Here is a 25435-nt window from a genome sequence, read left to right on the forward strand (position 1 = left end):
GGCTCCATGCAGCCTTGGTAGCAGCATGGGGTCTTCTCCTTGTAACAGGCCTGGGGGCAGCAAATCAACAGGCCTTGGTCAGGGTGAGATGCTGATGGTGCCCCTGGGCTCCAGGCATCATCCCTGAGCAGGAGGAACAGCACGCACCCTGCATCTCCCCCGGGCCGGGTGAGCAGTGGGCCTGCAGGCAGGGGGTCCATGAACGGGCAGGGCTGCCAGCACAACCCCTTTGTGCTGCAGCATATGCTTGCACTGGTGGCACGAAGCAGCGGTGCAGCCAGGGAGAAGGACCCGAGGCAGGGGTGTCACCCTATAGAATAAACCTTTATTGTCTGGCTGATGTTGGTACACATGTCAACGCAGGTGTAGAGACAGTGATGGAGGGGTGAGTGGTGCTGAGCAGGTGGTGCCCTGAGATGGGCTGGGGAGGAAAGCGGGGGCTGCTGTCCCAGCTCACTGCTTGGGCTCCTTGCTCTCCCAGGACCCCTCGCCTCCTCGCCCACTCCCCAGCACATGGGTGCTACAGCCCCCCAGTGTGGAAGTGCCCCAGGGTGCACGTGCCTGGTGGGAAGCAGGGTGTCAGCACAGGGCTGTGGAGCTGCCCCCAGTGAGGTGGCACCAAGCAGGGCCTGCGGTGAGGGGAGGGGCTTCCTTGCAGGGAGCCAGGAACTGCTCGTGGACACACTGCCTGTGGAATGCACCACGACCTAGGCTGGGCTGCATAACCCTGGTTGGCCACTGACCCATGTCAGCCCTGGGTCCGAGTGTGCAGCTGTGCCCAGGCCTCCCCAGGGATGCAGGGGTGCTGCACACAGGACAAAACTCCTGGGGAACAAATAACACACTGGAGCACAGGAAGCGAGCCAAGCTGGGGAGCATCCCTGGCAGCGCCTACCTGGCCCTGCCTTGCCCTGCCCACGGGGTCAGCCCGCAGCCGGCCGATGCAGAGGGAGCTCCAGCGAGGCAGAGGCGTGGGGTTGCCCTGGTGGCAGAGGCCCCTGGCCCCAGCGCCAGTCCCGTGGCCGCCCCAGACCCTCCTGGGGCAGGCAGCTCCCCTGCCTGCCGGCAGCCCTGAGGGCAGGGGGCAGCGGGGTGGCGAGCAGGGCAGGCTCTAGCACTCTTTCTGCTGCATGCGCAACTCGTGGCGACGCAGGTGGTTGTAGAGGGACTGCACGTAGGTGAAGACACACTTGGAGTCCGGCTTCTTCCCCATGATCATCATGTCTTCCACCTCCACCAGAGGCACGCAGTCCACCAGCGTCCTGCAGAGACGCAGCCCTCAGCACAGCCCCAGCTGGGCTGCCCCGACATGGGGGCTGGGACGGGAAACCCACACCACCCAGGGCTTGCTGGTGCTGGGTACCGCTGCCCCCAGCCCCGCTCAGCTCCTGCCTGCCCCTCAATAGCCACAGTCCTGCTACTCCTGGCACTGGGAAGAGAGTGTGTGCTGCCTGCCTGCCTTGCACGCCTCGCGCCCCCGGTGCTCTCTGCTCCAGCTCTTGGTGCTGGCAGTCACCCCCTCCTCAGGCTGTGCCCACCTTCCTCGTCCAGCTCATCTCGTGTATTGGAGGGAGAGATGTGCCTACCCACACCTGCCTGTGCTGTGTCCCTGCCCCAAACAGCACTGGCTGGGCCAGAGGAAGGCAGTGGGGGTTCCTGGTCTCCTGGCTCCCCTCAGCTCTGCCAGCCCACTTCCCACCCTTGTCCTGGACCAGAGCCTGGGGAGCTGCCTGCCCCAGGCACAGCCCAGCACACCACCAATGGTGGGGTGGGCACTGCCCAGCTCCAAGCAGCTCAGCACTGGCCTGTGCCTAGCCCCTGCTAGCCCAGGCCCCAGTGCTATGCTGGGGTCTGTGCAGGGCCCTGCTCCAGCAGCTGCCAACCTTGGGGGCCTCTGGCAGAGCACCCATGGCTGTCCCCTATCCCCATAGCCTCTGGGCTCTGCCACTGCCCCTTCGATGGGGTGCATTCTGCCTGCAGCACCCACCCGGCTCCATGGGCTGCAGCTGCATCTCTTGCCCCAAGCTGAGGCTCCCTGGGCAGCTGCGGGGTCTAGCTGGAGGGAGCTGCCAGCACATTTGGGGTAATCACTGTGACAACCAGGCAGGGCACAGAGGGAAACTGGCCACCTCCATCCTCTTGCCTTTCTGCTGGGTGCTGGTGCCAAGGGGAGAAGCAAGCCTGCCACTGCTGTGACCCACCAGCCCTGTCTGGGTCCCTGTACCCCTGCCAGGCAGCGTGGCAGGTGCCAGCACCCACCAGGGGACAGACAGTGCCAGAAGACCCCAGGCTGCTGCTGCCAATAATGGCCAATGTAGCCATGAGCGCCCAGGGTGGCAGCCCCCACAGATGCCACGGCTGGCCTGGCTGCTCTGGCCCCGGGACCACCCTCCAGCAGGGGCTCTGACCCAATCACAGGGTACACTGGGCAGCTCCGAGCACATGGAGGGTCCAAAACCCAAGCTGCCACCCACCACCACAACACCCTCCCAAGCCCTCTCCCCATCTCCCCAGGCTGCAGTAACACCCCTGCATGCCTCACCCCCCCCCCCAGCACAGCCCACCCCAGCCCCACAGGCTGGCACTGGCACACTCGAGGAGGTAGCCCCAGCTGGTGCCAGCCCCTTAGGGAGAAGCAGGGCCAAGGACAGCCATCTGGCCTAGAGCTCTGCCAGGACCCTATGCCTGCACCCTACTGCCCCAGCTCTTCCATGGGGCCTCTGCTGTGCTGGAGTTGATGCAGCCATGGAGTAGATGGGCTCCGAGCCCACATCCTGGCCAGCACTGGCCCCACCTCGTGATTTGGCCACCCTGGGGAGGTGGGGGGGACTGTGCTCAGAGCCTTGGAAAAGCCCCCACCTGAGCGCTGAAGGCCCCCTGCTACTGCCAGCCCTGGCACAGGGGTTATGGTAAAGCAACAGCTGCGCAAGGAGAGCGGCTCTGCCCTTATAAAGGCATTGTTTGGACCCCGGTGTGCTGGTGCTGTGCAGAGCCCGGGGGAGCAGTGGCTCCAGCTAGGATGCCCCTGAAGACAGGCACAAACACTGCAAGACGAGGCAGGACCCAAGCCTTGACTCACACTTTCCAGGCTCCCCGCTCTTGCCCATATATGAGCAGGCAGCACCTCACAGGCAGAACACCATCGCCCACGCCTGGCCCTGCACAGTGGCTGCAGCTCCCCCCTGGCTGGGGCCGGCGTTCCCTGCACACCTCAGGGTGGGGGCAAGAGGCAACAAGTGCAAGCAGTTGCATCGTGTGGGGTGCTCACCCACACCCAGGCAGCATCACTTGAGCTCGTGCTGCTGCAGAGCACCCAGAGCAGCATCCCCAGAGCTAATCCGCAGTGTCGGGCTCAGCCAGCGGGGAGGGAAGAGCTGCAGCAGCTCTGTTTCTGCTAGCGCCATCCCCATGGCTGGAAAGCTAACAGCCCCCCAGGGTGACACAGCTCCCCCATCCCCAAATCTCCATGGGTGCTATTGTGGAAGGCCAGAGGCCAGCTGGCCGCCTCTGCCCCTCTCCTGGCCACACCTTGGCCCTGCTGGCTGACACCACCAGGACTCACCCCTCGCCCACCGGCATCCCCCAGCCTCTTCCCCAGCCACAGCAGCTGCTCCCCGGCCCCTCGGCCAAGCAGCAGTGGTGGGGCACGGGTGAGTATTTGGAGGGGAAGGTTCTCACCATCGCTCCCAGGGGGGTGAAAATGGGCTACGACTTTTTGGTTTTTACCAGCCCCTTCTGGACCAGGCAGCGATAGAATTCCTGAATGTATGTGTACACACACTTCCAATCGGGCTCGCGCATCCGGACCATGTCCTCCACGTCCAGCAACTGCGGACAGTCCGCGTGCTTCCTGGGGGCAGGGAGAGAGAGGGGCAAGCCAGTGACCGCAGCCCAGTCGGGAGGGGAGGAAGAGAGAAAACAAGAGACACGGATCAATGCAGTTCCCATCCCCACCCCCGGGCAGATGCTGCTCTGCTCTTGCATGCTCTGGGGGTGCGCGATGCAGGGGCAGGAGGGCTCCGGGCACCGCTGCGCCAAGGCCATTCAGTGAGATTTGGGGGGGCACAAGCAAGGGATGGGTAGGGCAGGTGAGCGGCGTGGAGAGGCGTGAGGTCCAGAGGGAAGGACAGACAAAGGTAGAGGAGGAGGAGTGAGGTGTTCTGGCACGCTGGGTGCTCGGGGAGCGGGTTCCAGAGTGGAGCGGCGCTCTATATAGCCCCTATATAGACCCGCCGGGAGGATGGCAGGGGCAAGCCCAGCTGTCCTGCCCTGCTCCACTTGGAACCACACGGCACAGCCCTGGTGCAGGAAGCTCGGGAGAAGACGCTCACAAGAGCTGGAGGAGGAGGAGGAGGAAGGACGAGAGGCCACCTGGCTTCCAGGCTGGAGAGATCGATGGCTCTCTCAAGTCCACGCACCGGTTCCCCAATTAAGACAAAAAGTCCATTACCAGGAGCGCCAAGAACCAGGCACACGGCCCCCTTCTCGCTGCACCGAATAGCACCACGGCACCCAGGGAGCTCGCAGGAGCTCCCAGCTCATGCCACTGCCCTCCGGCACTGGCCAGGAAGGGACCCCCACCCACCCGGCCCTGCCCCTGGGCAGGGTGCTGGAGAGGAGGAGGAGTGGGTGGGAGAGAGACAGAAGGAAGGAGAGAGGGGCTGGCTGCCAGCCCTCCAGCTGGACGCGCTCCGTCTCTCAGCACCCAGGAAAACCAGAAGCAAAAAGGGAAGGGAAGAGACTGGAAAAGCTGCAACGGTGTTTGAGCCCCTATGACTGTGAAAGGAGGCACCTGGCATGGACAAGCCCCACTCCCCACTCCCCAGGTCCTGCAGTCCCACACCCAGCACCCCAGGATGTACTGCCTGCAGCTGGGCGGGCTTGGGGGGCTGCTGCCCTGCCTTTGCGTGCTCTGCCCCACACCCACGCAGCCCAGACCCCCATGGCCACCCTCGCCACACCAGACTGGGCTGCGCTGGCCTCTCACGGCTCTCTGTCCACGCGGCCACTGCTTTCCCCCCCATGTCCAAACCTTGTTGCACAACAACATGGGGGGAGCGATGCTGACAGGTGCCCACCTCTGGCACCATCGCCCCTGCCTGTGTCCCCCCTCACCCCAGGCAGCAAGTGGGAGACCTGCCCCGAGCCACCCCACACCCACATGATGGCACAAGAGCTACGTACTCTGCGGAGGAAAAGGCCACCTCGAAGTTGTGGCGGCGGTTCTGGGGCGTCAGCTGGCTGTAGTCAAATGCGTCGGGGAAGAAGTTGTGGACTAAGGCGCAAAAGGCCATGCCATCACTCCAGCTGGATGAGAAGTTCTGGATGTCCACGTGCTGTGAGAGCAGGAGAGTTACCAAGGGGCAGAGCAAGCAGCCGTGGGAATGGGGACAGGAGGTGGCACTCACCTCATAGCCCCGGGTCTTGGCTCTGCACCAGTCCAGCAACATCTGTTTGATGCTGTTGGCGTTGGGCACACCAAAGCTGGAGGAGCGTTGCACAGCGGTCCGTGCTGCTGCGGGGTTTGGCGAGCTGTGGCAGAAGATGTGGACTGTTACCCACGTGGTGCTCACCACCCCAGGCAGCCTGCCCCTGTCCCAGCCTCACCTCCCACTCTCCTTCTGCAGCTTCTCCATCATGGCCTTGCGAGCCTGTGAGGCCGATGTCTTGGGCAGGCTCTGAGCTTTCATCAATTCCTTCTTCTTCTCAGCCTGGCGCCGCTCCAGCGCAGCCAGGCTGCTCTGTCTGGAGGCACTCTCATCTTCACGGTCAAAAATGCTGGGAGACAGACAGACAAAGCTAAGGGGGCTGTGGGCAGCCCGGGGAAGGGTACGTGGTGGCCTCAGCCCATTGCCAGCCGTGGAGCTTTGGAGACCTCTATGTCCCTGGGACAGAAGAGGGGTGGCTTAAGGTCCCTGGCTGGCAAACATGTCTCCATACCCATGGAGAGACTCATGAGGACTGCTGGAGACAGCTAGCGCACCCCAAGGACCAGGAGGCTTTGGGGACATCCCTGCACAGGGACACTGTAAGCTGGGCAAAGAGGGTTTGTGCAAGCAGATGGCTGACAGGGACCACTTGGGGCCAGCCCCAGGGAGGCACTGCCACTTACCTGCCCATTTTTTTGGAAGAGGAGCTGTATGATGATTTGGTTTGAACAAATGTGCTGTTGCCATCTGCAGAGAGAGAGAAAGAGAGATGCCTTGGGCAGGAGCCATGGGAAGTGGTGCCAGGCAGGTGTGGGGCTCTGCCCATACCACAGGCAGGGACATCTTAGCAGCAGCAATGCCCCTCAAATTAAGCCCAGAGGATGCTGCTGGAAAAGGGCAGCAAAAGCTCTTACTGTCTGATCTCTTCACGTAACTCGACTCCATGGTTGTGGTACGGGAGGTCTTGGTGCCATCGCCTGTAGGGGGCAAGGCAACAGGGGGATCAGCTGGGGCTGGGGGCAGCAGCACCCACAGACACCCACTGCTGCCAGGCACCCTCACATCCATGTAGTGCAACAGGGAGAAGTCCCAGGTGGCAGAGCCATGGCCAGGGCACGCAGAGGGAGAACAGATGGCACATGACCCCCAGGCAGAGTAGAGAGGCCAGTGTGAAGTAGCAGGGAGGTGGAGCATCTCTCAGCTCGAGCCACCCAGAGACTGGGAGAGTAGAGGTGTAGGGGACAGGAGACAGGCCCGAGGTGCAAACAAGGCCCCTGCCACCCCAACAGGGCAGAGGATTGGGTGGGAAGGCACCAGGGAAGATCCCTTAAGGATCCCCAGGGAGGCTCTGGGCAAGCCAGAGGAGATGTAGGAACACTCAGCCCTGAGCCCCGGTATTGATCCCAGCACAGTCAAGCCAGACCCAGGACAAGTGGTGAGAGCGGCAGAGAGAAGCTGTGGTGGCAGAGCACCAGGAAAGACTCTGCATGGCCTCCCAGAAGGCTGGGACACCGGCTGTATTGGGCAAGCGAGCCTTGCACCCCCCAGCCCATACTAGACTGGACGAGACGCTCAGTCTTGGTGACGGTGCTGCGTGCTGAGCCGTCGGCCGACTGGGTGCTCTGTGTGGTGGTGGTCTCTGTGGCATGGCCAGCCCTCCCTGCTGTAGCCTGGCTCCTCATCTCCTGCAGTCGCTGGTCCCGCTCTTTCTCCCGCTGGTCTGCAAATGCAGGTGGGAGACAGCATCAGCAGTGAGAGGCAGGGGTGGTGGTCATGATCCCTGCCACACTGGGGGTCCTGCTGTCTGCTGCCAGTCCAGAACCAGCTTGTGGGAAGGACGATGTCCTCAGCCTGGCACAGCCAGAGGTGCAGCAGAAGATCCAATGCGCCCTCCTACTTCACCACAGCTGTGCGGCCCCACTCCAGCATCCTGCTGGCTCCACCTGCAGCGCCACAACCAGAGCCCTGACCCCTGTGGGGTCACCATCCCCAAGTACCTCGCTTGCGCTGGCGCAGCTCCCGCATGGCGTTTCGGATCAGTCGCCGCTCCTCAAAGTCCGTTGTCCGATCCAGCTGCAGGAGAAGGTGGAGGTCAGCATCAGCCCTCTGCCACCAGCTCCGGGTCCCCTCGCCTTCCCCCAAGAGCCCAGTAGTGGAGGAGGTACCATCTTATCCAGAACATCCTCATCCTCAATCCTGCTCAGCTCCTCGACGTTCAGCTTGCTCCTTCGCTCCAGCTCCTTCACTTGGACCTTCTCCATGCCGTTGGGCAGCTGCGGCTCCAGCCTCGGTGCCTGGGGCTGCTCCACCACCTCTGGCTCCATCTACAAGGACAGCACCGTGCGACTGAGCCTCTGCCAGACTGGCCGCCCCCCCACCCCCCCAACCCCACTGCTCAGGGTCCAAGCCCTCCATCAGCCTGACACTTGTCCAGTGCCACCGGCAGCAGGGACCCTGGAGAAGATGTGCCACATGTGATTAAGAGTCCACAGCCAGTGGGACACCACAGGTATTGCAGTGACCAGGGTAGGAGAGGAATGCAGTGTCCCCCCGCAGGGCACCCCCTGCCCCAGGAGGGCCTGGCGGGCTCCGACCCACTCCCAGTCTGGCTGCCAAAGCGTCCACAAATACTCTCCACCCCACATCACCACAGGCTGCCAGGGCCCTTCAGCACGCAGGGCCTGCCCGGGTGCTCCGGGCTGGGAAGTGCCTGGTGCCCAGCAGCAGGCAAGGTGCTGGTAAGGCCACTGTACGCTATTAGCAGCACAAGGGATTTCCAGGGAATTAAGGGACTTAGAAGAGAGAAGAGCTTGTCCAAGAGATCAAGAGCCTCCCCCGCATCCCTGCTCAGGATCTAGGCCAGCTCAGCCCCCGCCGGAGCAAAGCCAGGACGCCAAGTCCCTTTCAGCATGACCCCCCAGCAATGCGCAGCAGGCAGCGGGCCAGGACCGGAATAGGGCAGGGAGGCAGCAGAGACGGGGTGCCGGCGTGGGGCTGGAGCAATCCTGCCGCACACCTGGCCCCATCCTGCGTCTTGCCACCCTGGCCGGCACCTGGCCTGCGGCAAAGCTGCCGGCGGGAGGTGACGCCAGCCACGTGCGCCTGTGCCACCACCTGCGCCTTGCCACTGCTGTGTGTGGGCAGGGGCAGGACAGCTGCCTGCAGCCTGCCCGCCCCGCCGGTGTGCCAGCAATGCAGAGCAAGCAGGCGCCACTCACCCCCAGCAGCGGCGAGCCTGAACGGTGGCAGATCCCGGTGACGCTGTGTCACCCGTGCACCACAGCAATGGTCCCACCTCATGCTAGGGGCTTCACCTTGGCTCCAAACACCCCCGGGGCTGCCAGCAGCCCCATAGGCCAGTGCCACCCTCCCACCCCCCCTGCCAGGCACTGCCGTGGGGCAGGGCTGCCTGCACTCACGCCGCTGTTGCTCCGGGAGAGGTGCAAGGCCGATTGCTGGCGCGTGCTGGAGAAAGCGGGCGGATGGGCCACGGGGCCACCAGGCTCCTCGGTGCCCTCAAAGTGGGCGCAAGGGTCCTCTGCTTCCAGAAGGAGGGTGCTGAGGTCCTCCCCGGGGGGCTCCTGCGGCCCCAGCTGCAGAGCCAGCAGGTCGAGGCGCCGGCCCAGGCGCGCCAGCTCTGCCCGCAGCTCCAGGTGCTCCTCCTGCAGAACCTGCAGCGCCTGCGCCAGGGGCTGCACCCGCTGCAGCGCCTGCTCCAGTTGCCCCTCCACTGCCTCCCGGAAAGCCCCCAGCTCCCGCCGCAGCTCCGCTAGCTCGGCCGCCCCGGCCTGCGCGAGCCCCTCCAGGCTGACCCCTGGCATGGCGGCGGTGTCGGTGCTGGCAGGCGCTACAACGAGCCCCACTCAGCTGTCCTCTGCCCTTTATAGGGGCGCCGGGGGCACCACCCCCGGCTGGAGGCCGGCCCGGCACAGCTCTGTGCCTGCTGGGCTATTCTTGTCGCAGCGGCCGGGGGTCCCGCACAGGGGTGCCGAGGCAGGCGCTGACATTTGGCAGCATTTCCAGTCCTGAGACCAGGTGGCTCAGCAAGGGGGAGCCCTGCTGAGCAGCCCCCCCCGCCCCACCCTCCGAGCGGCTGCCAGTGCCCTGATCGCCAGCCTGGGGGCCCTGGGGCACAGCAGGTGGCTTAGAGCCCCCATGCAGGATCAGCCCCAGACCACTACCATGCTAGGGCCGGGGACCACCCATGGGCCCTTTCGCCCAGGTGCCCTCCTATTCCTGGCTGGCGTCACCCACAACACACTGATATCTCCAGCCCCAGACCGGTGCCGGTGTGAGGGCATTAGTCACGAGCTGTGATTTTTTGGGGGCTCCCATTCCCCCATGCTGCCTGACAAATGCCCAAGAGGAGCAGGTCCCAGCAAAATGGGCACAGGCAGCACCCCACCACCGAGAGGACATGCTGCAGCAGCCACTGTCCCCAGAACCCGCACCCCACCAGTCCCTCCGACCGGGCCCTACCTGGCAGGGCTGCCAGAACCGCTGCCACTGCCACCTCCTCCTCCCTGCCGGCTGGGAGCACACCTGGAGGCCGTGTCTCCTGCCAGGCAGCCGATGGGTCCTGAGCCTCCCCACCCTGCCAGGCAGCACTGCTAATACCTTAATGAGAGCTGACGGGCTGCTCGGGCCAAGCCTGCCCAAGAGCATTAGTGTGGAGAAGGCACCCCTCTGCAGGCAGCGGGACCTGCCGGCTAGTGCAGGCAGCACTTGAGGGCAGCCCTGCCAGGCTGTGGGCGCTGCCTGCTTCATGCTAGCGAGGGCTGAGGCGAGGACAGAGCCAGCGGTCCCATGGCCACAGGCAGTGCCATGCCTGCTGAAGCAGCCAGGCGAGCACAGGGCCACGAGCGAGGCAGCACCACACTTGTCATCCTGGCTTCTGCCAAGGCCACGTGCGCGAGCGCCTCGCATTACCCTAGATGGCCAGGAGCAGATAAAAGCACTCGACGGGCTACACGCGCGGGGCTGCCTCTTGTGCACACCCAGCCCCGCTGCCCCTAGCACCTGAAGGTCCGCATCCCACTCGCCCCCAAAACAGAGCAGAGGGATTTTTTTTTTTTTTTTTTTTCCTCCAGTCACACCCAAGAATCCCTCCTGGGCCAGGTGGGCTGGGGCTGCCGCTCTGGTCGGTTCAGGATTGCAAAGCAGGAGGAGGCAGGACCCCAACCCACAGCTCCAGGGTGTGTCAGAGCCCCTCAGGGAGCACCTCCCAGGCGGGCTCCCCAGCACCACAGCCAAGGTCCATTCCCAGGAGGGAAAACAGAGCAGTGGGTGGCGATGGGTTTTTCCCTGAGCTGCTGCCACCATAAAAGGTGTTTAAAACAGAGGGATACCCAGAAAAGGCTCTTAGCCCACCCACCCCCCACCAAGTGTCTGCACACACAGTGGCACAGTCCAGGGTGCAGAGGGCTCACGTGGCTGGGCCTGTGCGTCCACGTGCAGACCCCAGGGTCTCTTCGTGGAGGAAAAAAAACCAAACCACCAACAACAAAAAAGCAAAACAAAAACAAACCCCCTAAGCCCCCCAGACCAAACCAAAAGAACAGCCAGAGCTTCCAGACCATGCTGCCAGCACCAACTCACTCACTGGGTCACTGCTCCCCACTCCAAGCCCAGGAGCCCCCAGATCATGCCCAAGGGGGGCATGGCCCCACAGCACCAAGCCCCTCTCGACACTCACCTTGGTGACATTGCTGCTGACGCTGCTGATGCTGCAGACACTGCTGCCGCTGCTAGGGACGGCAGTGACGCGGATGGGGGTGCTCCGCAGCCCCAGGGTCACCTCTGCAAGGGGAGCGAGAGGCACACGGGATTTGCCCCAGCCCAGCAGGCCCAGTCCCCACCCAGGGAGCAGCTCACAGCCCAGCTGCCTGGCTACTACACACACCCTGCCTCAGCGGTGGGCACTGAGCTCTGGCACAGGGAAAGAGCTCTGGGGACGGCCAAGGGATGGGGAAGCCAGGCCCACCACCACCACCCTGGCTCACTCTCCTCTCCCCAAGGAAGGGCATTTTCCACAGCGCTCCTCCTGGAGCCAAGACCCCCCTGGTGCAAGGGATGGCCCCAGGAGCATCCCAAGCCAGCCACAACTGCAGGCAGGCAGGGCTGGATTGGGGCAGAGCTGGATCAGATACTGCGCAGCAGCAGGGATGGGATGGCACAGGACAGTCTGGACTCCCCTGGACCTGGTCAGTGAGGTCAGAGCATGAATGTGGGGCAAAGGTCAGGGCATGGCCATGGGGATAGGACAGGGGTTTGCAGAGGGACCCCAGGCACAAATATGGCAGCATGGTGGAGATGGGGACAGGCTGCAAAGGCTAGACAGCCTCCCAGTACTGAAATGCCCATAGCAGGCTAAGCATCCCTGCCAAAGGGTGAGGAAGGCTGCCAGGCACGCTGAGCCCACAGCCTCTGCTCTTCTGCCAGAGCCCATGCTCAGCCTCTGGGCTGCCAGCACCCAAATGCCACTGCTGCTGCTGACATGTCCCATCAGTGCCTGCCTGGCCTATCACTACCCACCTGCCTGCTGGTTTCCACCTGCTCGCTGGTGCATACCACCCTGTCAGAGCCCAACAGCCCACTAGCACCCATTTGTTCCACCACCCGACTGTGCACATCATCCTGTTGGGAGCACTGTCCCACCGTGCTTGCAGCCCTGCCAGCTGCGTGCTGGTGCCCACTGCCCCCACGGTGCCCACCTTTCCCAGTCCTACCTCCCCGGGTGATGTCCACTCACGCCCATCATCCCTACAGCACCCAGCTGCTGCACCGCCCATCTTCCCCATCCCGTCTTCACAACGGGTGTCCTCTGCCCACCCTTCCCCACCCAGTCCCCTGACGGATGCGTTCTGCCTGCACTACTCATCTCCCTCACCCCATCCTCCCGATGGGGTGCCCCTGCCCATCTTCCCTGCGCGGTGCCCACCTGCCCGCTGGCTGCCGGGGGTGGCCACGACGCGGGGCGCCAGGGGCTGCACGCGCCCATCCTTGATCTCGATGGTGAAGTAGGTCTTCATGCCGTCGAGGCCGGGGCCGGGACCGGGGCCGGCAGGGAGCGGGACCGGGCGCTGCTCTGCGCCTCCGCCGCCGCCGCCCCGCGCGTTTTGAGCGGGCCCCGGCGGGGCCGTGCGGGGCCCCCGCTGCCATTGGCCGGGCCCGGCCCGCCCCCCCGCGCCGCCCGCCCCCGCCGGGCCGCCCGCCGCCGCCGCCGCGCTGGGGGCCGGCCCCGGGCCCGCCGGGGTGAAGCGCTGGGCGCGCTCCCGCACCGAGCCGGACCGCGGCGGCGGCCCGGCGGGGCTCAACTCTGCGGGGGACAGAGGCGGGGGGGGGGGGTGGGGGTGTCGTCACCGGAGCTGCAGCAAGCCACGGGGATCCCCGCCACGCATGCCGCACCCCCCACCCCTTCCCCGGCCCCACGCGATGCATGCTGCCCCCCACCCGCCACCGGTGCCCTGCCACGCAAGCAGCACCCCACGATGCCCACATGATGCATGCTGCCCCCCAGAGACCCCACCACACATGCAGCCCCTCCGAATCCCCTGCCAAGCATGCTGCTCCCCGCAGGGTGCCTGTAGCCCTTCAAAGCTTCTGCCCCCCTGCTTCTCTGGGGCCTGGCTGCTCATGCACATGGGTGGGGAGGGATAGATGCTGGGCAGGGGGCAAGAAAGCAGGTGGGCAGCCAGCAGCCAGCTCCACTCAGCCAAGCGCATCCTGCAGCATCCTGCCACTGCAGAGCTCCGCGCCTCCCCAGCCTCTGCCAGAGACCTCCTGCCACTGGGAAGCAGACAGAGTGGAGGCAGCTGTCGCTAAGACCTTACCAGTGCGGCCAGCCAGGCGTGGGGAAGGCGGCATTTGCTCCCACCGGTGAGTGTTCAGGCGAGCCGGGGTCCCTGCTACATCCTGGGTGAGAACTGCCACTTGGGAAGGGACAGGCCAGATATGCAAGGAACAGGACAAGGAGAGCAGAGGGTGAGTGCGGCACAGGGTGCTGTTGCTTCCTGTGTGTCATGCGTGTCCATTTCCATCCCCCATCCTCCCCCCCCTCCCCCCCCCAAAAAAAGCGCTGCATCCTAGGCTCCCCCTCTCCGTCACCCCACACTCTCCGGAGCATAGTGCCAAAATCCATCAGCACTTGCAGGCTGCTTTGCACCCTGGGCAGCCAGCTCTGCCCTGCAGTACCAAACCACACAGCAGAGGAGGGCAAGGCAGAGATTGGGGTACCCATGTGCCAGCAGGGCAGTGAGTGGTACCTGGGGTCTGTGCCAAGAGATGGGGATCCCCCCTGCACCTGCCAGGCCCTGGCACAGCAGGGCAAGCCCAACATCACCTCTGGAGAGGAGGGTGAGGGGGCCCAGTGGCTCAGCCCCCACCCAGGGAGCACCCAGGGTGCAGACGGACTGAACAGGCAGCACTCTGGCCTGTGGCCAGAGTCACTGATGCCCAAGTAAGGGGACGCAGCCTTTCCCCAGCCCCCAGATGAGGCAAGCGGGGTGTCAGGTCCTGCACACTTCCACCCCAGGACAGAATGCTGCAGCCCACCACCCTCCAGCACCTCCCCAGGGTTTCTGCCTTCCCAGGAGCCAGCAGCCCCCAGGGGCTTCTTAGAGGGAGAGGACCTCCGCTTGCAGGGGTGGCTCTGAGTGGGAACCTTGACCCTGGGGGCAGAGAGCTGCTTTCTGGTTCCCCTCCCAAATTGTTTCTCCACGGCACAGCCACGGGGATGGTTTTCCCAGCCGTAGGAAGAGGGCAGCTGCTGGCCACAGCAATCTCTCAAGGCTGTGGGGAGGACCCGGAGAGTGCTGGGGCCCAGCCTGGCCAGCGAGCATGGCCCCAGCAGGGTCAGGGCCAGCCGGCACACGGCTCCCGGCCATATTGGGACAAAGAATGCAAAAGGCTGGGGTTTGCTGCCGGCACCAATTCCCTTTCATGGCCCTGCTGCTGCCCAGCCTGGAGCTGGGGGACTGGTAAACAGCCCTCCTGGCACTCCGCTCCCCTGGCACCCAGCTGGGGCAGGCACTGCCACCACATGGCCGGGCAGCAAATGGCCACTGACTGGGGACAGCCCTTGGCCTGGCCACGTCCTGCTTTCACATTCCTGCCCCAGCCTGCGTAGCCTTAAGCCAATTCCCCAGGGCTTAGGCCATTCCCTGTGCTGCCGGGATACGCGTGCTACAGAGCAGGGGGGCAGTGGGGGTCCCCTGGGGCAGCACTGCCCAGCTTGGGGAGGGGGATGACACAACAGCCCCAGCACTCCCTCTCCATGGGGCTGCACTTACCCACTGGCAGCTCACCACGCCTCCCAGCTGGCCCCAACAACTGGCTACACACCCTGACACCAAGCTGCAGGGAGGGAAAGGGGCAAAGCAGTCAGTTGGGGGGGGGGGGGGGGCACACGCACCCCACACCCACAAGACCACCAGCCCCTGGCGAAGTGATCAGTGGCAGCCCTAGCCTGTGCCACCAGTTCTGTACCATACCTGGCTGCCCTGGCTGCCAGCACTGGGCTGGCCCCGAGGGGGCTGCTCCACCCGGTGGCTTTGACCTCCATCAGGCTCCTGGGCCCTGGCAGGGCTGCCCAAGCTCCCTTCCTTCCAGGCTGCCTGGGGCTGCCCCTCAGGCTGGGCAGTGTCCAGGGAACATGGCTGGTCCCTCTCCAGCTCCTTGCCATCATCTCTGGGCTCCGGACTGGGCTCCGGAGCTGGCTGCAGCTCCACGAGCACAAGGGTCCCCGAGACCACGGCTGCAGGAGAGAGGAGAGGCTCTGCATGGGGAAGCCTGCTCCCGTGGCCCCACCAGGCACCCAGCTCCCCTACTGGCACCTTTGGGAGATGCCATGCTGCCCTCTCCATCCTCCCGCCCCTGTCTGCAGCTGGCCCTCGCACTGCTCAGGCCCTGGGTGTGCACCCGGATGGGGCTTTGCCACCAGCATCCATGGGGACTCACCCTGGGCACCGGGTTTCTGGGGGTCTCCCGCCTGCTGGCTGCATAGCTCCTGCATCCCAGCTGGGACACACTCCTGCTCCACCGTGTTGTCTTCCTCATGAGCCTGGGGAGAGCAGGGGGTGAAAGCGGAGCCAGACCCACTCAGTATCTGACCAGGCCACCCTGTCTTATCCCTGCCACTCGGCCAGGGACATGCCACAGGCTGCGGCCTCCTCCCATGCCACCCAGTTCCTTGTCTGCACACTGCCGGTGAGGGACAAGCCACCCCCTGCACAGGGGCCCCTGTAGGAGGCTGACAGTGGGACAACTGTCCCCACACCTCGCTGCCTCCGCCAGGCAGGGAGGTAGATGATGTGTCTACTGAAGGAGATCCCAAACCCTGCGTATCCCCAGGGCACACAGCACTCCTCTGCGTGGGGCTGATAAGCACCAGGGCATGGATCAAAGAGCTGGCTCTTGGATCCCTCTGTGGCCCTGCCACAAGTACACCAGCTTTGCCCAGCATGGATGCCAGGAGGTGGGAGGAGAGAACAGCCCCTGCCCAGTTTCCCTGTCCCCTCTTGCCCCCCAGCCCAGGCACCTCAGGGCTCCATGAGGCAGGAAGCACCCACTTTTGCATCACCCTGTCTCTGTCTGTCACGCTGGCAGCTCTGCTCAGCAAATGATCGGATGCTCTGGGCACAGAACCACACGCTCACATCAGAGTGGCAAGGACACGCAGGTGACAGGTGCATCCCTGACACATGCCTGAGCAGGGCCAGGGTGTCCTGGTATCACCAGCCAGGGCACAGGGTGCCAGTCCTGGCTGTACCAGTGCCTCTAGGAGCACCATGGGCTCCAGGTGTTGATGTGACTCAAGGGCGGCAGGAGGCGGAGAGAGCCTGTACCCCAGGGGGGCCCAGGGGAGCCAGGAGCCACTACAGCTGGCATTTAAGGGGAACGGCCTCAGGTTTGGAGTAATCAGCTAGACAGAGTGGGACAGCCCCGCCAGCTGCTCAGGAGGTGTCCCAGCATGGCCAGAACTGGGGGCAGCGTGCCAGCACATCCGGATGGGGAGGGCAGACAGTGCTGAAAGGTGGCACAGGGCCATGTTCCCCCCCACAACCTCTTGCCACAGCCCTGGGGCAGGCAGAGGGGGAAGCTGGCTGAGCAGAGACAGATGCAGGGATCCGAGCCTACCCACTCACTGGGGTTATAACCACTGCTTCTCCCTTCCCCACCCCCTCCCGCAACAGGCAAGTCTGTGTGGTGTCTCTGCAGGGACCTCCTACCACCACAAGCACCACAGTCCCCTGCAGGGTCACTGCCACTGGGCAGAAAAGCCAGGCTTGCACCCGTTCCTTCCAGCCCTGCCCACCAGCTCATCCTTTCCCTGGCCACAGAGCCCCCACCATGGCTGGTGGGCACAAGCCTCACTCCAGAGTGAGCCCTGGCCCCTCAAGGGGCAGGAGGAACAACCAGCATGGGGAGGGGGATGAGGGGATCAAGATTTCTGTCTATGCAAGGAGACTGATGCAGGCAGCTGCCGCAGGCAGGACTAGCAGCTGTCGCCTCCAAAGAGCACCGTCCCTCCAGAGATGCAGCAGGGAGGGGTACACCAAGTGCACTGAGGGGCCCTGCAGACCCCTCACCCACAGCACTCATGCCCAGACTGTGTCCTCAGGGAGAAGCCCAGAGGCAACCAGGCCTGAGCCCCCAGCCCCAGCTCACCACTGCTGGGGCCACACTGGCACAGCCCAGTCATGTCCCCCATGTCTCCAGGGACCCCAGCTCCACCTCCCCGGTCCCCTCAGGTGGGTGAGTCCAGCCTGCCCAGGGGTCTGTGCCCCAGACAGGCTGGCACAGGAGCCCAAGGGAAGGGCGATGAGGTCTTTGGTGGTCCTGCCTCCCCAGCGGCACCCTGCACACTCACCGCTGAGCCTTCAGGCTCCTGGGCAGGGGGCTGCTTGGCAGCCCCCCTGCAGCTGCTCTCCTCTGGCCTAGCCAGCGCTGGCTGCTTTACATCATCCTGCTGGCTGTTCTCCCTGCTCGTGGCTGTGGCCAGGGGCTCGGCGCTGCCCTCACCATGGCTCTCCCTGCTCCCAGCCAGAGCTGGCAGCTCAGTATCGTCCCTCTGGCTGCTTTTCTCATTCCTAGCCATGGCTGGCGTTTCAGCATCATCCTTCCGGCCGATTTTCACATCCCCAGGCACAGCGGAGGGCTCACTGCTGGCTCTCCGGCTGCTCTGCGCATTCCCAGCCAGGGCTGCGGCTGGATGGGAACAAAGGCTATGTTTAGGAAGGAGCTGCCCATGTTCTGGGCTCTCCAGGGTACCCACCCCAGGACGTGGGGACAGTGCCTTACCTTCGATCTCCTCAGCCCGCAGCTTGCGGATGGCAGCTCGGATCAGCTTGCGCTCCTCGTACTCACCCGCCGCCCGCAGCTGGAGGGGGAAAGACCGAGGAGAGAGGCAGGGTCACCCCGGCACACGGACGGCCCCGGCACACGGACGGCCCCGGCACACGGACGGCCCCGGCACACGGATGCTCACCAGTTTTGTCAGCTCCTCCACATCGGTGATGGCTTCAAGCTGCTGGGACAAGGCGGCCAGGGCTGTCTGCTGCTCCTCCTCCAGGCGCCGGGACCTGTGCAGGGGCAAGAGCGACCAGCCAGGAGCTGCCATGGGTGCTCAGGATCAAAGTCCCCTCATGGGCAGCTGGCAAATTCAGGCAATGGGCCCCCCGCGACGTGCCAAGCCACTCGGCACCAGACTACTCCCACCTTCATACCCTCCCAAATCTGTCCAAGCCACAGTGGGGCCAGGCATCAAAGCCACCACCCCTGGGGCAGAGACAGGGAGCAAGTGGGACACCAGTCCCACACCGGACTCACCGCGGCCAGTTCTCCTTGTCGTCCTGCCGGTGGCTGCCGCGCTCCGGGCGGAAGCGCTTGGATGCGAGTGCCTCCTCGTCCCTCTCCAGCTCCTGCCGCTGAAGCTCCCTGATGGCCGAGCGGATGCGGCGCCGCTCAGCCAGGTCCACCGTTACCTCCAACTGGGTGTGACAGGGCAGGGCTCAGAACCGGCTCTGGCCACTGCGGCACCCCCCTCCCCTCCCACCCCCCCGGCTCAGCCCCAGTGCCGCCTTCTGCCTGGCTGCCACAGGCTGCCCACGCGCCGTACAATGGGGCTGTCTGTCCGGCAGTGCCCACGCACAGGCTGCCTGGCACTGACTGGCCCAGCGGGGAGTGGGCACGGCCTCCCTCGGGCAGGATGCTGGAACCAGCCATGGTGAGGAGGGGCTACTATGGTGGCACTGAGACCTTCAGGCATATGAGGGGCAAGGATACGGGGCACATGGCACGAATGCCCGTCAGTGGTCTGTGCAGCCACCGAGGGTCGGTTCGCTGCAGCCCTGCCCCACCTGCCACCAGCACAGGGACGAGTGCTGGCATGCTCCCACCTTGCCAGCCCCTCCAGCAGCAAAGGGGGACAGCAGAGGATCAGGTTCCCCTCCCACCCACACAGGCCCCAGGGGGTATTAGCTGGGAGGGTCTCAGCATCCCACTGAAGAGGAGTCCCCCCCCAGTCCCTCTGCAGCCCTCCCCACCTTCACACAGCACTAAGGGATGGTGGGCAGCCCTCAGAGCCAAATCCATGAGGGGGATCTGTCCTAAATCAAAGCCCAACCCTCTGTATGTGGGCAACGTGGCCACGACCACTCCACACAGCCCCCCACAAATATCTCACGGGTGCTCCTCAGCCCACCCAAGGCCATCCACCAGGACCTGGCATGGGCATCCAAAGCTGCTTCCCCTCTTCCAGATCAGGTCCATAATCCCAGCCCTGCCACTGGCCCCAAGTGCTTTGAGGGGGCCATGCACAGCCCGCCCCCCATGCTGAAGGGAGGCAGAAAGCAGACGGATACATGGGGAAAGGCCAGCCAGGGCAGGCACAGCCTCACTGTCCTCCCACTGTCCTGCTGTGGGACATCGGGACTGACCTGGTGCTGGGAACCCAGGAGGCTATTTCCCATGGAGCTTGTTAAAAATAAACCCCATGACCCACAGCAGCTGCTGACAGTGTCAGGCCCCAGCACACTGGGAGCAGCCACAGCTGCGCCACAGGACAAGAGCATCAGTCCCCTCCCTTCCAGTCCCACGGGCCACTGCCAGGCCACCCATCCGGGCTTTCAAGGTTCTGCTGCAGAGGGAAGCCAGGGCTGGCCCCTCAGCCAGACCCAGCCTGAGCAGTGCCAAGGGCTCCAAACCACCACCCACACACAGTAACCCCTCTGCACAGACCCCCTAGCAAAGCCATTGCCTGTCACCTTCCCTGCTTGGTGTTTGGGGACCAGGCTGGAATATTTCCATCCCAGTGAAGCCAGCAGGCACAGAGCTGCCACGTGCTACCCCAGTGGCAGCCAACATTGTGATCCTCCAGCCCCTGCCACCCTCATGGCCCAGCTGGGAGCAGCATCCTGCCCCAGCTGGGAAGACCCTGGCAGGATGCTCGGCAACCAGGACTGCTGAACCCCAGGGCAGCTCTCCTCAGCCAGCCCAGCACTGAAAACACATGCAACATCGGGGCAGCTGCTTGAATCTGGGGTGCTCCCTCCCAGCCCTGGCAGCCCCCACCACACCAGCTGGCAAGCCCATCCCTTCCAGCACGCTGCAGCTGCTTATCATGTCCCACAGCAGCACAAGCATCTACCTCCTGGCTAGAGCTGGGGCCTGCAGCCCCCCTGGGTTCTCATCCAGAGCTGGCAACTCTGCTGGTGCAAGGGCAGGGAAGCGGCTGGGAAGAGCAGGAGCCACTGTGCTGCCAGGGCAAGGGGATGTCAGGGAGGAAGCCAGCCTCTCCGTCCACAGGGGCCTCCCATTTCCCGTCTGTGCTAGGCCTGCTTGCCCCAGGCAGCTGCCTGCCCCCCTGCGGATGCTGCTGCAGGCAGGGACACCAGCTGCCAGAACAAAGGCACCGAGACTGGGCCTTTCCCTCTGCTGCCCCAGCAGATGGCAGCCACCCTGGCCAGCTGGGAAGCCCAGCTCTGCTGCGCCTAGAGTGGCAGCAAGGGGCTAGGGGAAGTGATGGAGTCTGGTCCAGCCCAAAATGAGGGGCTGGAGGTGGAGGCCCCATGGCAAGCATAGCTCTCCCTGCAGCCATGCAAAGGCCCTGAGGACAGAAAAACACTTCTCTGCCGCACGCTGGGAGGACAAGGCCCCAGCCGTTCCCTAAATAAGCTGCTGGTGGTGTGTGGCTTGGCCCTGGTAACTGGGTCAGGGCGATGGCGGGGGGCAGCAGTTGCAGGAGCCAGGAGTGACAGGACACCAGCCCCACACACCCCAAAGCGGTGGACACCCCCCTGCACTCACATGCTGCATGATACTCGCCCGCCAGCTCCCGGGTCTGCCCTACCCAGGAGCCTTCAGCTGGGACCTGACCCACAACTGGGTCCTGGAAGGCTTGCCCCCAGAAACAGCAGCAGGGCAGGAGAAAGAGCCTTGTCCCAAGCCCATGTCAGCAGGGAGCCAGGATGAGGCAAACGAGTGGCTTTGGAGCCACTCTGTGGCCAGTGGTGAGGGGGAGTGTGCCAGAAACCACAGCTGGAGCCAGGGGTGGGAAGGGGCTGAGGGGCCCAACCCTTCCTGCATGGGCAGGCCCAGGGATCAGCACATGCCAGGGCCCCACCGGCCCTGCCCAGGCAGCAGCAAATTAATGGTTACAAGCAAACGCCTGCCTCGGCACACATACAAAGTGGCTTTGTGAAAGGGTGCTGGCAAGGCACCCATGGGCTGCTTTCCTGATGATGCCTGCGTACAGTGGTGTTCAGAGCCCCAGCACAGCTGGCAGCTCCTCTGAGAGGGCTGTAATTAGCCCTGCATCCATCCAGCTCCCTGGAGCGGCTGAGCAGAGAACACCTGGGAGGCTGGAGCCTGGCTACAGGGAATCTGCTCTAGGGACAGAAGCCAGGCACATCAAGCACCTCCTGTGGCCCCAAGCTTCACTGTCACCTTTGGAAGGAGTCATGGAGAGTGTGACGGCCTCCCAGGCAGAGGACGGCAGGAAGGACAGCTGGGTGATAGGGACATGGCAGGGTTGCAATGCTCCTTGGGGCAACCAAAGGCTACCAGGTGTAAGAAGAAAGGGACCTCATGGCTGTGACTTTCTTAGATCAAGCCTGCCCTGCCTCTGCCTGCAAGGGGATTTGCATCTTGCCTGTCTAATTAACCAGAATGAGATCGGGAGGGACTGGAGTGGGTAGCATTCCCAGCCTGGGGCCAGCAGACCACAGCCTGGAGCTCAGCACAGCCCTGAGTGCTCGAATAACCCCCTGCTTCCAGATACCCAGCTAAGGGCCACTCTGCAGCAGCACTCACCCTGTTCCCCACAGCTCCCTCCCCAGGCTTCTCCAAAGCCCTTGGTCACCTTCATGCTGCACCACAGGTTCATCCCAGCTGGCCTCCCCAGGACTGGGGTACCAGCAGGCAGCTGGTGAGGGACCGCATTGATGCCTACAAGAGGGAAATGGGGAGCAGAGGCTCCCTGGCAGCTCCCAGCCCATCCAGCACAGAAACAGTGCTGGTGAGGTGGATGCAGGGACATGCTCACATTCCCCAGCCTCCTTCTTCCGGGACCACCAGGGACATCACACACCGCTGCCGAGGTGTCACTTGCTGGGAGAAAGGAGGAGAGGCAGCCCAGAGCCGAGGGCTGGGGAGAGCAGAGAAGCAGGGAGGAAGCGGTGGGAGAGGCAAGTTTTCCCTTATATGGGCTAATCCTCTTCCAGCTGAGCAGAGCCAAAACCTAACCAGAAAGAAAAATAATTCCTTCCTCGCCTCACGTCAGCTCAGAGCAGGCTTTCCCCAGCCCACGCAGCACAGATGCAGGGAGACCCAAGCTATGAGCAGGGTACTCTGGGGATGCAAAGCCCCAACAGTCAAAGACCAAGCCCAGGGGAGAAGCAGTGCTTGCTGCGTGGGTAAGAGCCACCTCCCCAGGCTGGCTGGACACCCATCCGCACCACAGACCCAACACCCACCCAGTCACCGCTCCAGGGGCTCCATCTCAGCCCAGAGACCTCAGCTGGGACATGGCAGAGCCAGAGCACTGGCAGGACAGGGAGAAACCCAGACCACCCCATCCCCACACCTCCAGGGTCCCCCATTGGCCCTGATGTCACCTCACAGAGAGTGGTGGGCCCTTCAACCCACGATCAACAGGCAGGTCTGTGAGTTTTCACCCAGAGCAGGCTGAGGATGGCATGTCAGGAGGCTCTGCCAGAGCAGTGCAGCCCCTGTGCCGACCCCCTGCCCATGGCACAGCGCAGCTCCCGCTTCCCGCTGGTGCTGCGGCACCCCAACTCTTTCCTGTTCCCGCAGACGTGCCTTCCCGGCTGACTCAGCTTCCTGCTGTAGCCATTCCCCAGCGCTGGCCTGGGCCACCCCACACTCAGCCCCCAGAGGCAGTCGGCAAAGCCCCAGCCCCGAGCCTGTGGTGCCCTGGGGCTGGAGGGGAGGTGGCAGGGCCACCTAAAGCTGGGCACCACTTTGTAGGGCTTCCCGGCGCAGCAGCCCTGGCTGAGCAGGTCAGAGACCAGCACCCAGAGTCCCATTTTTGGGACACATACGCACTCATCCCCCACAAGCTCACCCAGCCCCAGCAGCCACAAGACCAGGGTTCGGCACCGGCTCTTTCACCCCGGGGGTACAACTGGAGCAGGGCAGTGACTTGGACATTGCTCCAGCAGCTGCCGCACAGGAGGGGATGCCCAGTCATGCAGGCACAGAGCCTGGGGAGCAGCCCCTGGCAACGAGCCAGCCCGGGCAGCACAGGAGCAGACACCCAGGCCAGACAGCAGCCGGCACCCGGAGAGCGGTGAGCAGGTAACTGAGCCGGCAGCAGGAAAGGTCTCAGGCGGGAGCCCCTGGCCAAGGAAAAGGAGCCAAGAGACAGACGTTACCGCCTGAGCGCGGGTGCGAGCAAAGGGCTAAGTGTGGTCAAAGCAGGAGCGCTGGAGTCTCTGGATCACTGGGACAGGACAGGGATTGTACTAGAGCTCACCCGTGCCCAGAGCTGCAACCCAGGCCCCTCCAGGTGCTGCTGCCCGGGATCCCCCAAGCACCGCAGCAGCTCCCAGCCGGCGGCCCCACTCGCCCCTCAAGCTGGGGCAGATGGGCCCACGCTACCGCTCAGCCCTGGAGCCAGCCCGCGCCTCGGATAGCCGCTGCCTCCCTCGGCAGAGCACAGGGAGCCGGGCCACGGCCGGCTCCACACCGACCCGTCCCCTCGGATGCCGCCACCAGCGAGCAAAGGCTGCGGGCAGCGGGCGCCGAGCCCCGGCCCTGCCCGCCGCGGGGACTCACCAGCTTCCGCAGCGCTCCCTCGTCCATGCCGAGGAGGTTCTCCTGGGACATCCTGCCCGCCCGCCCCGCCGACGGGGCCCGCCGCTGCTGTCGGCCGAGGGCTCGGCGGCGACCGAGGCAACAAAAGACGGCCGGGACAGCCCGGCTCCGGCTCGGCCCCGCTCCGGCCCGACGCGACCCGCCCGCGCCTCCCCACACTTCCAGCACCGCCGCGGCCGCCCGCTGATTCCCACCGCCCCGCCCCACGGCTGCCGCCATTGGCTCTTCACGCCGAGCGGCGCGGCCCCGCCCCGCCCCGCCCGGCTCCGCCGCGCCCCGCCCACCCCCGCGCCGGCGAGGCACCGTCGCCGTGGCCGCCGCCGGGGGTCTGGGGGGATCTCGGTGCCTGTCCCGGTGCCGTGGAGCCGAGCTGAGCCAAGCCGCCGCGCCGCCGTGCCGCGCCGCGCCCCGGGGTCCCTCCCGCCCCACACGGAGCCCCCCCACACGGAGCCCCGGGACGCTGCCGCGGGCGTCCCCCCCCGCCCGCGCCGGTGCCGTGCCGCACCGCGGAACTCGGGCCTGGCCCGGCAGGGGTTCGGACCCTCCGAGCGGTCACGGCGCGCCCGACCGCTCCCCCGTGGAGGCGTCCTGGCGCAGCCTTTCGCGACAGCTTTTAGCAACCCCCCAAATGTGGGTGTAGTGCTGCCCTGCAGAGCGGCCCTGCGCCCCCAATCCTCCCTGCCGGTGCAGAGGGGTTCGGGTGGGAGAGCGCGATCCCCACCCCTCGGACAGCTTAGTGGAGCCTGCAGGCCATGACGGTTCCATCCAGGGACTCCCCAGCCTGTCCCTGCCAGGGGTTGGGGCTGCTCCTGCCCGCCAGAGAAGCTGCTGCACCTCCAACTTGCAGGGTGCAGGGTGCAGGGTGGTGAGCTGCCCAGAGCCTCCTGCGCAGGTCCCGCTCTCCGCTGCGCCTGTGGAGAGATCACACCATGGAGGGCACCTCTGCACACTGTGGGGCTTATTTTAGCCTCTTCCTGACACCTCAAGATTAATTCCCAGGGCACTGCCAGAGCCCACCACCCACAAGGGCTTCGTGGGGACATGGGAGTGTTTGCTCCACATGGTCCCAACACCCACTCGCACTCAGGAGCTGCTTGTGGTGTCCTCAGCCCATCCTGGCTCTACACCATCCCGCAGGACTCTGGTTTGGCCCATACCTCTCCTGCTGGCTTCTGCTGCCCCAGAACAGGGGCCTCAGCCACTCCTGTGCCACTCAGAGTGGGCCTCCTCTGCCAGTCAGGGGTGGGAGCAATGGGCGATATAGGGGTTTAGGGAGGTATTCCTCCAGGCTCCTGTCCCGTCCCAGGTGGCAATGCCAGGACGGCCAAGCGCAGGTGTTGGGGTGAAGGGAGGATCCCGTAGAGAGGATGCAAGGCTGCAGCCCTGCTCAGCAGATGACAGGCTTGGTGGGGCTCAGTCTGGTTTCTGGGAAAAGGCCAGAAGTACTCCCTGGAGGGGACCAAGCCTGACCCACTCCTGCAATTGCCTGGCAGTGCTGTGGGCTCTATAGAGCAGGCAGCTGCCACCTGCTTCCAGCTCCTGGGAGAGGAGTAGTGCTGCCCCCTGCCCTGTCCGGCAGCCCAGAGACCAAAGGGCTTCTCCAGAGCAGGCCACTGACATCCAGTTCACTGCTTCTCTGGGAGTTCCCGCCTCTGGGGATGCACGTGGAA

At 64.7% G+C, this 25435-nt stretch overlaps 1 protein-coding gene across 2 annotated transcripts; it reads right to left on the reverse strand.

Annotated features, from left to right (window-relative positions):
* Window positions 1-303: 303 nt before the first annotated feature.
* Window positions 304-23944, reverse strand: SMTN (smoothelin). Of its 2 annotated transcripts, XM_075110680.1 has the most exons (21): window positions 23727-23919; window positions 18258-18418; window positions 17917-18010; window positions 17730-17808; window positions 17299-17636; window positions 15387-15489; window positions 14921-15183; window positions 14720-14783; window positions 13262-13360; window positions 12370-12747; window positions 11125-11228; window positions 7595-7753; window positions 7427-7502; window positions 6985-7149; window positions 6344-6406; window positions 6113-6176; window positions 5608-5778; window positions 5409-5532; window positions 5185-5336; window positions 3679-3850; window positions 304-1262 (listed from the first exon to the last, which is right to left on the reverse strand). In XM_075110680.1, the coding sequence occupies exons 1-20, from the start codon at window positions 23775-23777 to the stop codon at window positions 3706-3708; spliced, it is 2853 nt and encodes a 950-aa protein (XP_074966781.1). In that variant the 5' UTR covers window positions 23778-23919; the 3' UTR covers window positions 304-1262; window positions 3679-3705. The 2 variants fall into 2 exon arrangements, with proteins under 2 accessions (XP_074966781.1, XP_074966782.1); XM_075110681.1 differs by lacking the exon at window positions 3679-3850 and having other exon boundaries at window positions 23727-23944.
* Window positions 23945-25435: the final 1491 nt, after the last annotated feature.

The sequence above is a fragment of the Phalacrocorax aristotelis genome, chromosome 15 (genome assembly GCF_949628215.1).
Source record: "Phalacrocorax aristotelis chromosome 15, bGulAri2.1, whole genome shotgun sequence".
In the NCBI taxonomy this organism is placed as follows: Eukaryota; Metazoa; Chordata; class Aves; order Suliformes; family Phalacrocoracidae; genus Phalacrocorax; species Phalacrocorax aristotelis.

What these genes read in the sequence shown, in the direction of transcription:
- SMTN (XM_075110681.1), bottom strand. Translation starts at nt 23,777, where the DNA reads ATGTCCCAGGAGAACCTCCTCGGCATGGACGAGGGAGCGCTGCGGAAG. An exon ending in AGGAGCCTGAAGGCTCAGCG is followed by an intron (nt 15,490 to 17,298) that starts GTGAGTGTGCAG and finishes TGCTCTCCCCAG; the next exon opens with GCTCATGAGGAAGACAACAC. An exon ending in TGAGCGTCTCGTCCAGTCTA is followed by an intron (nt 6,407 to 6,984) that starts GTATGGGCTGGG and finishes TGCCCCCTACAG; the next exon opens with GCGATGGCACCAAGACCTCC.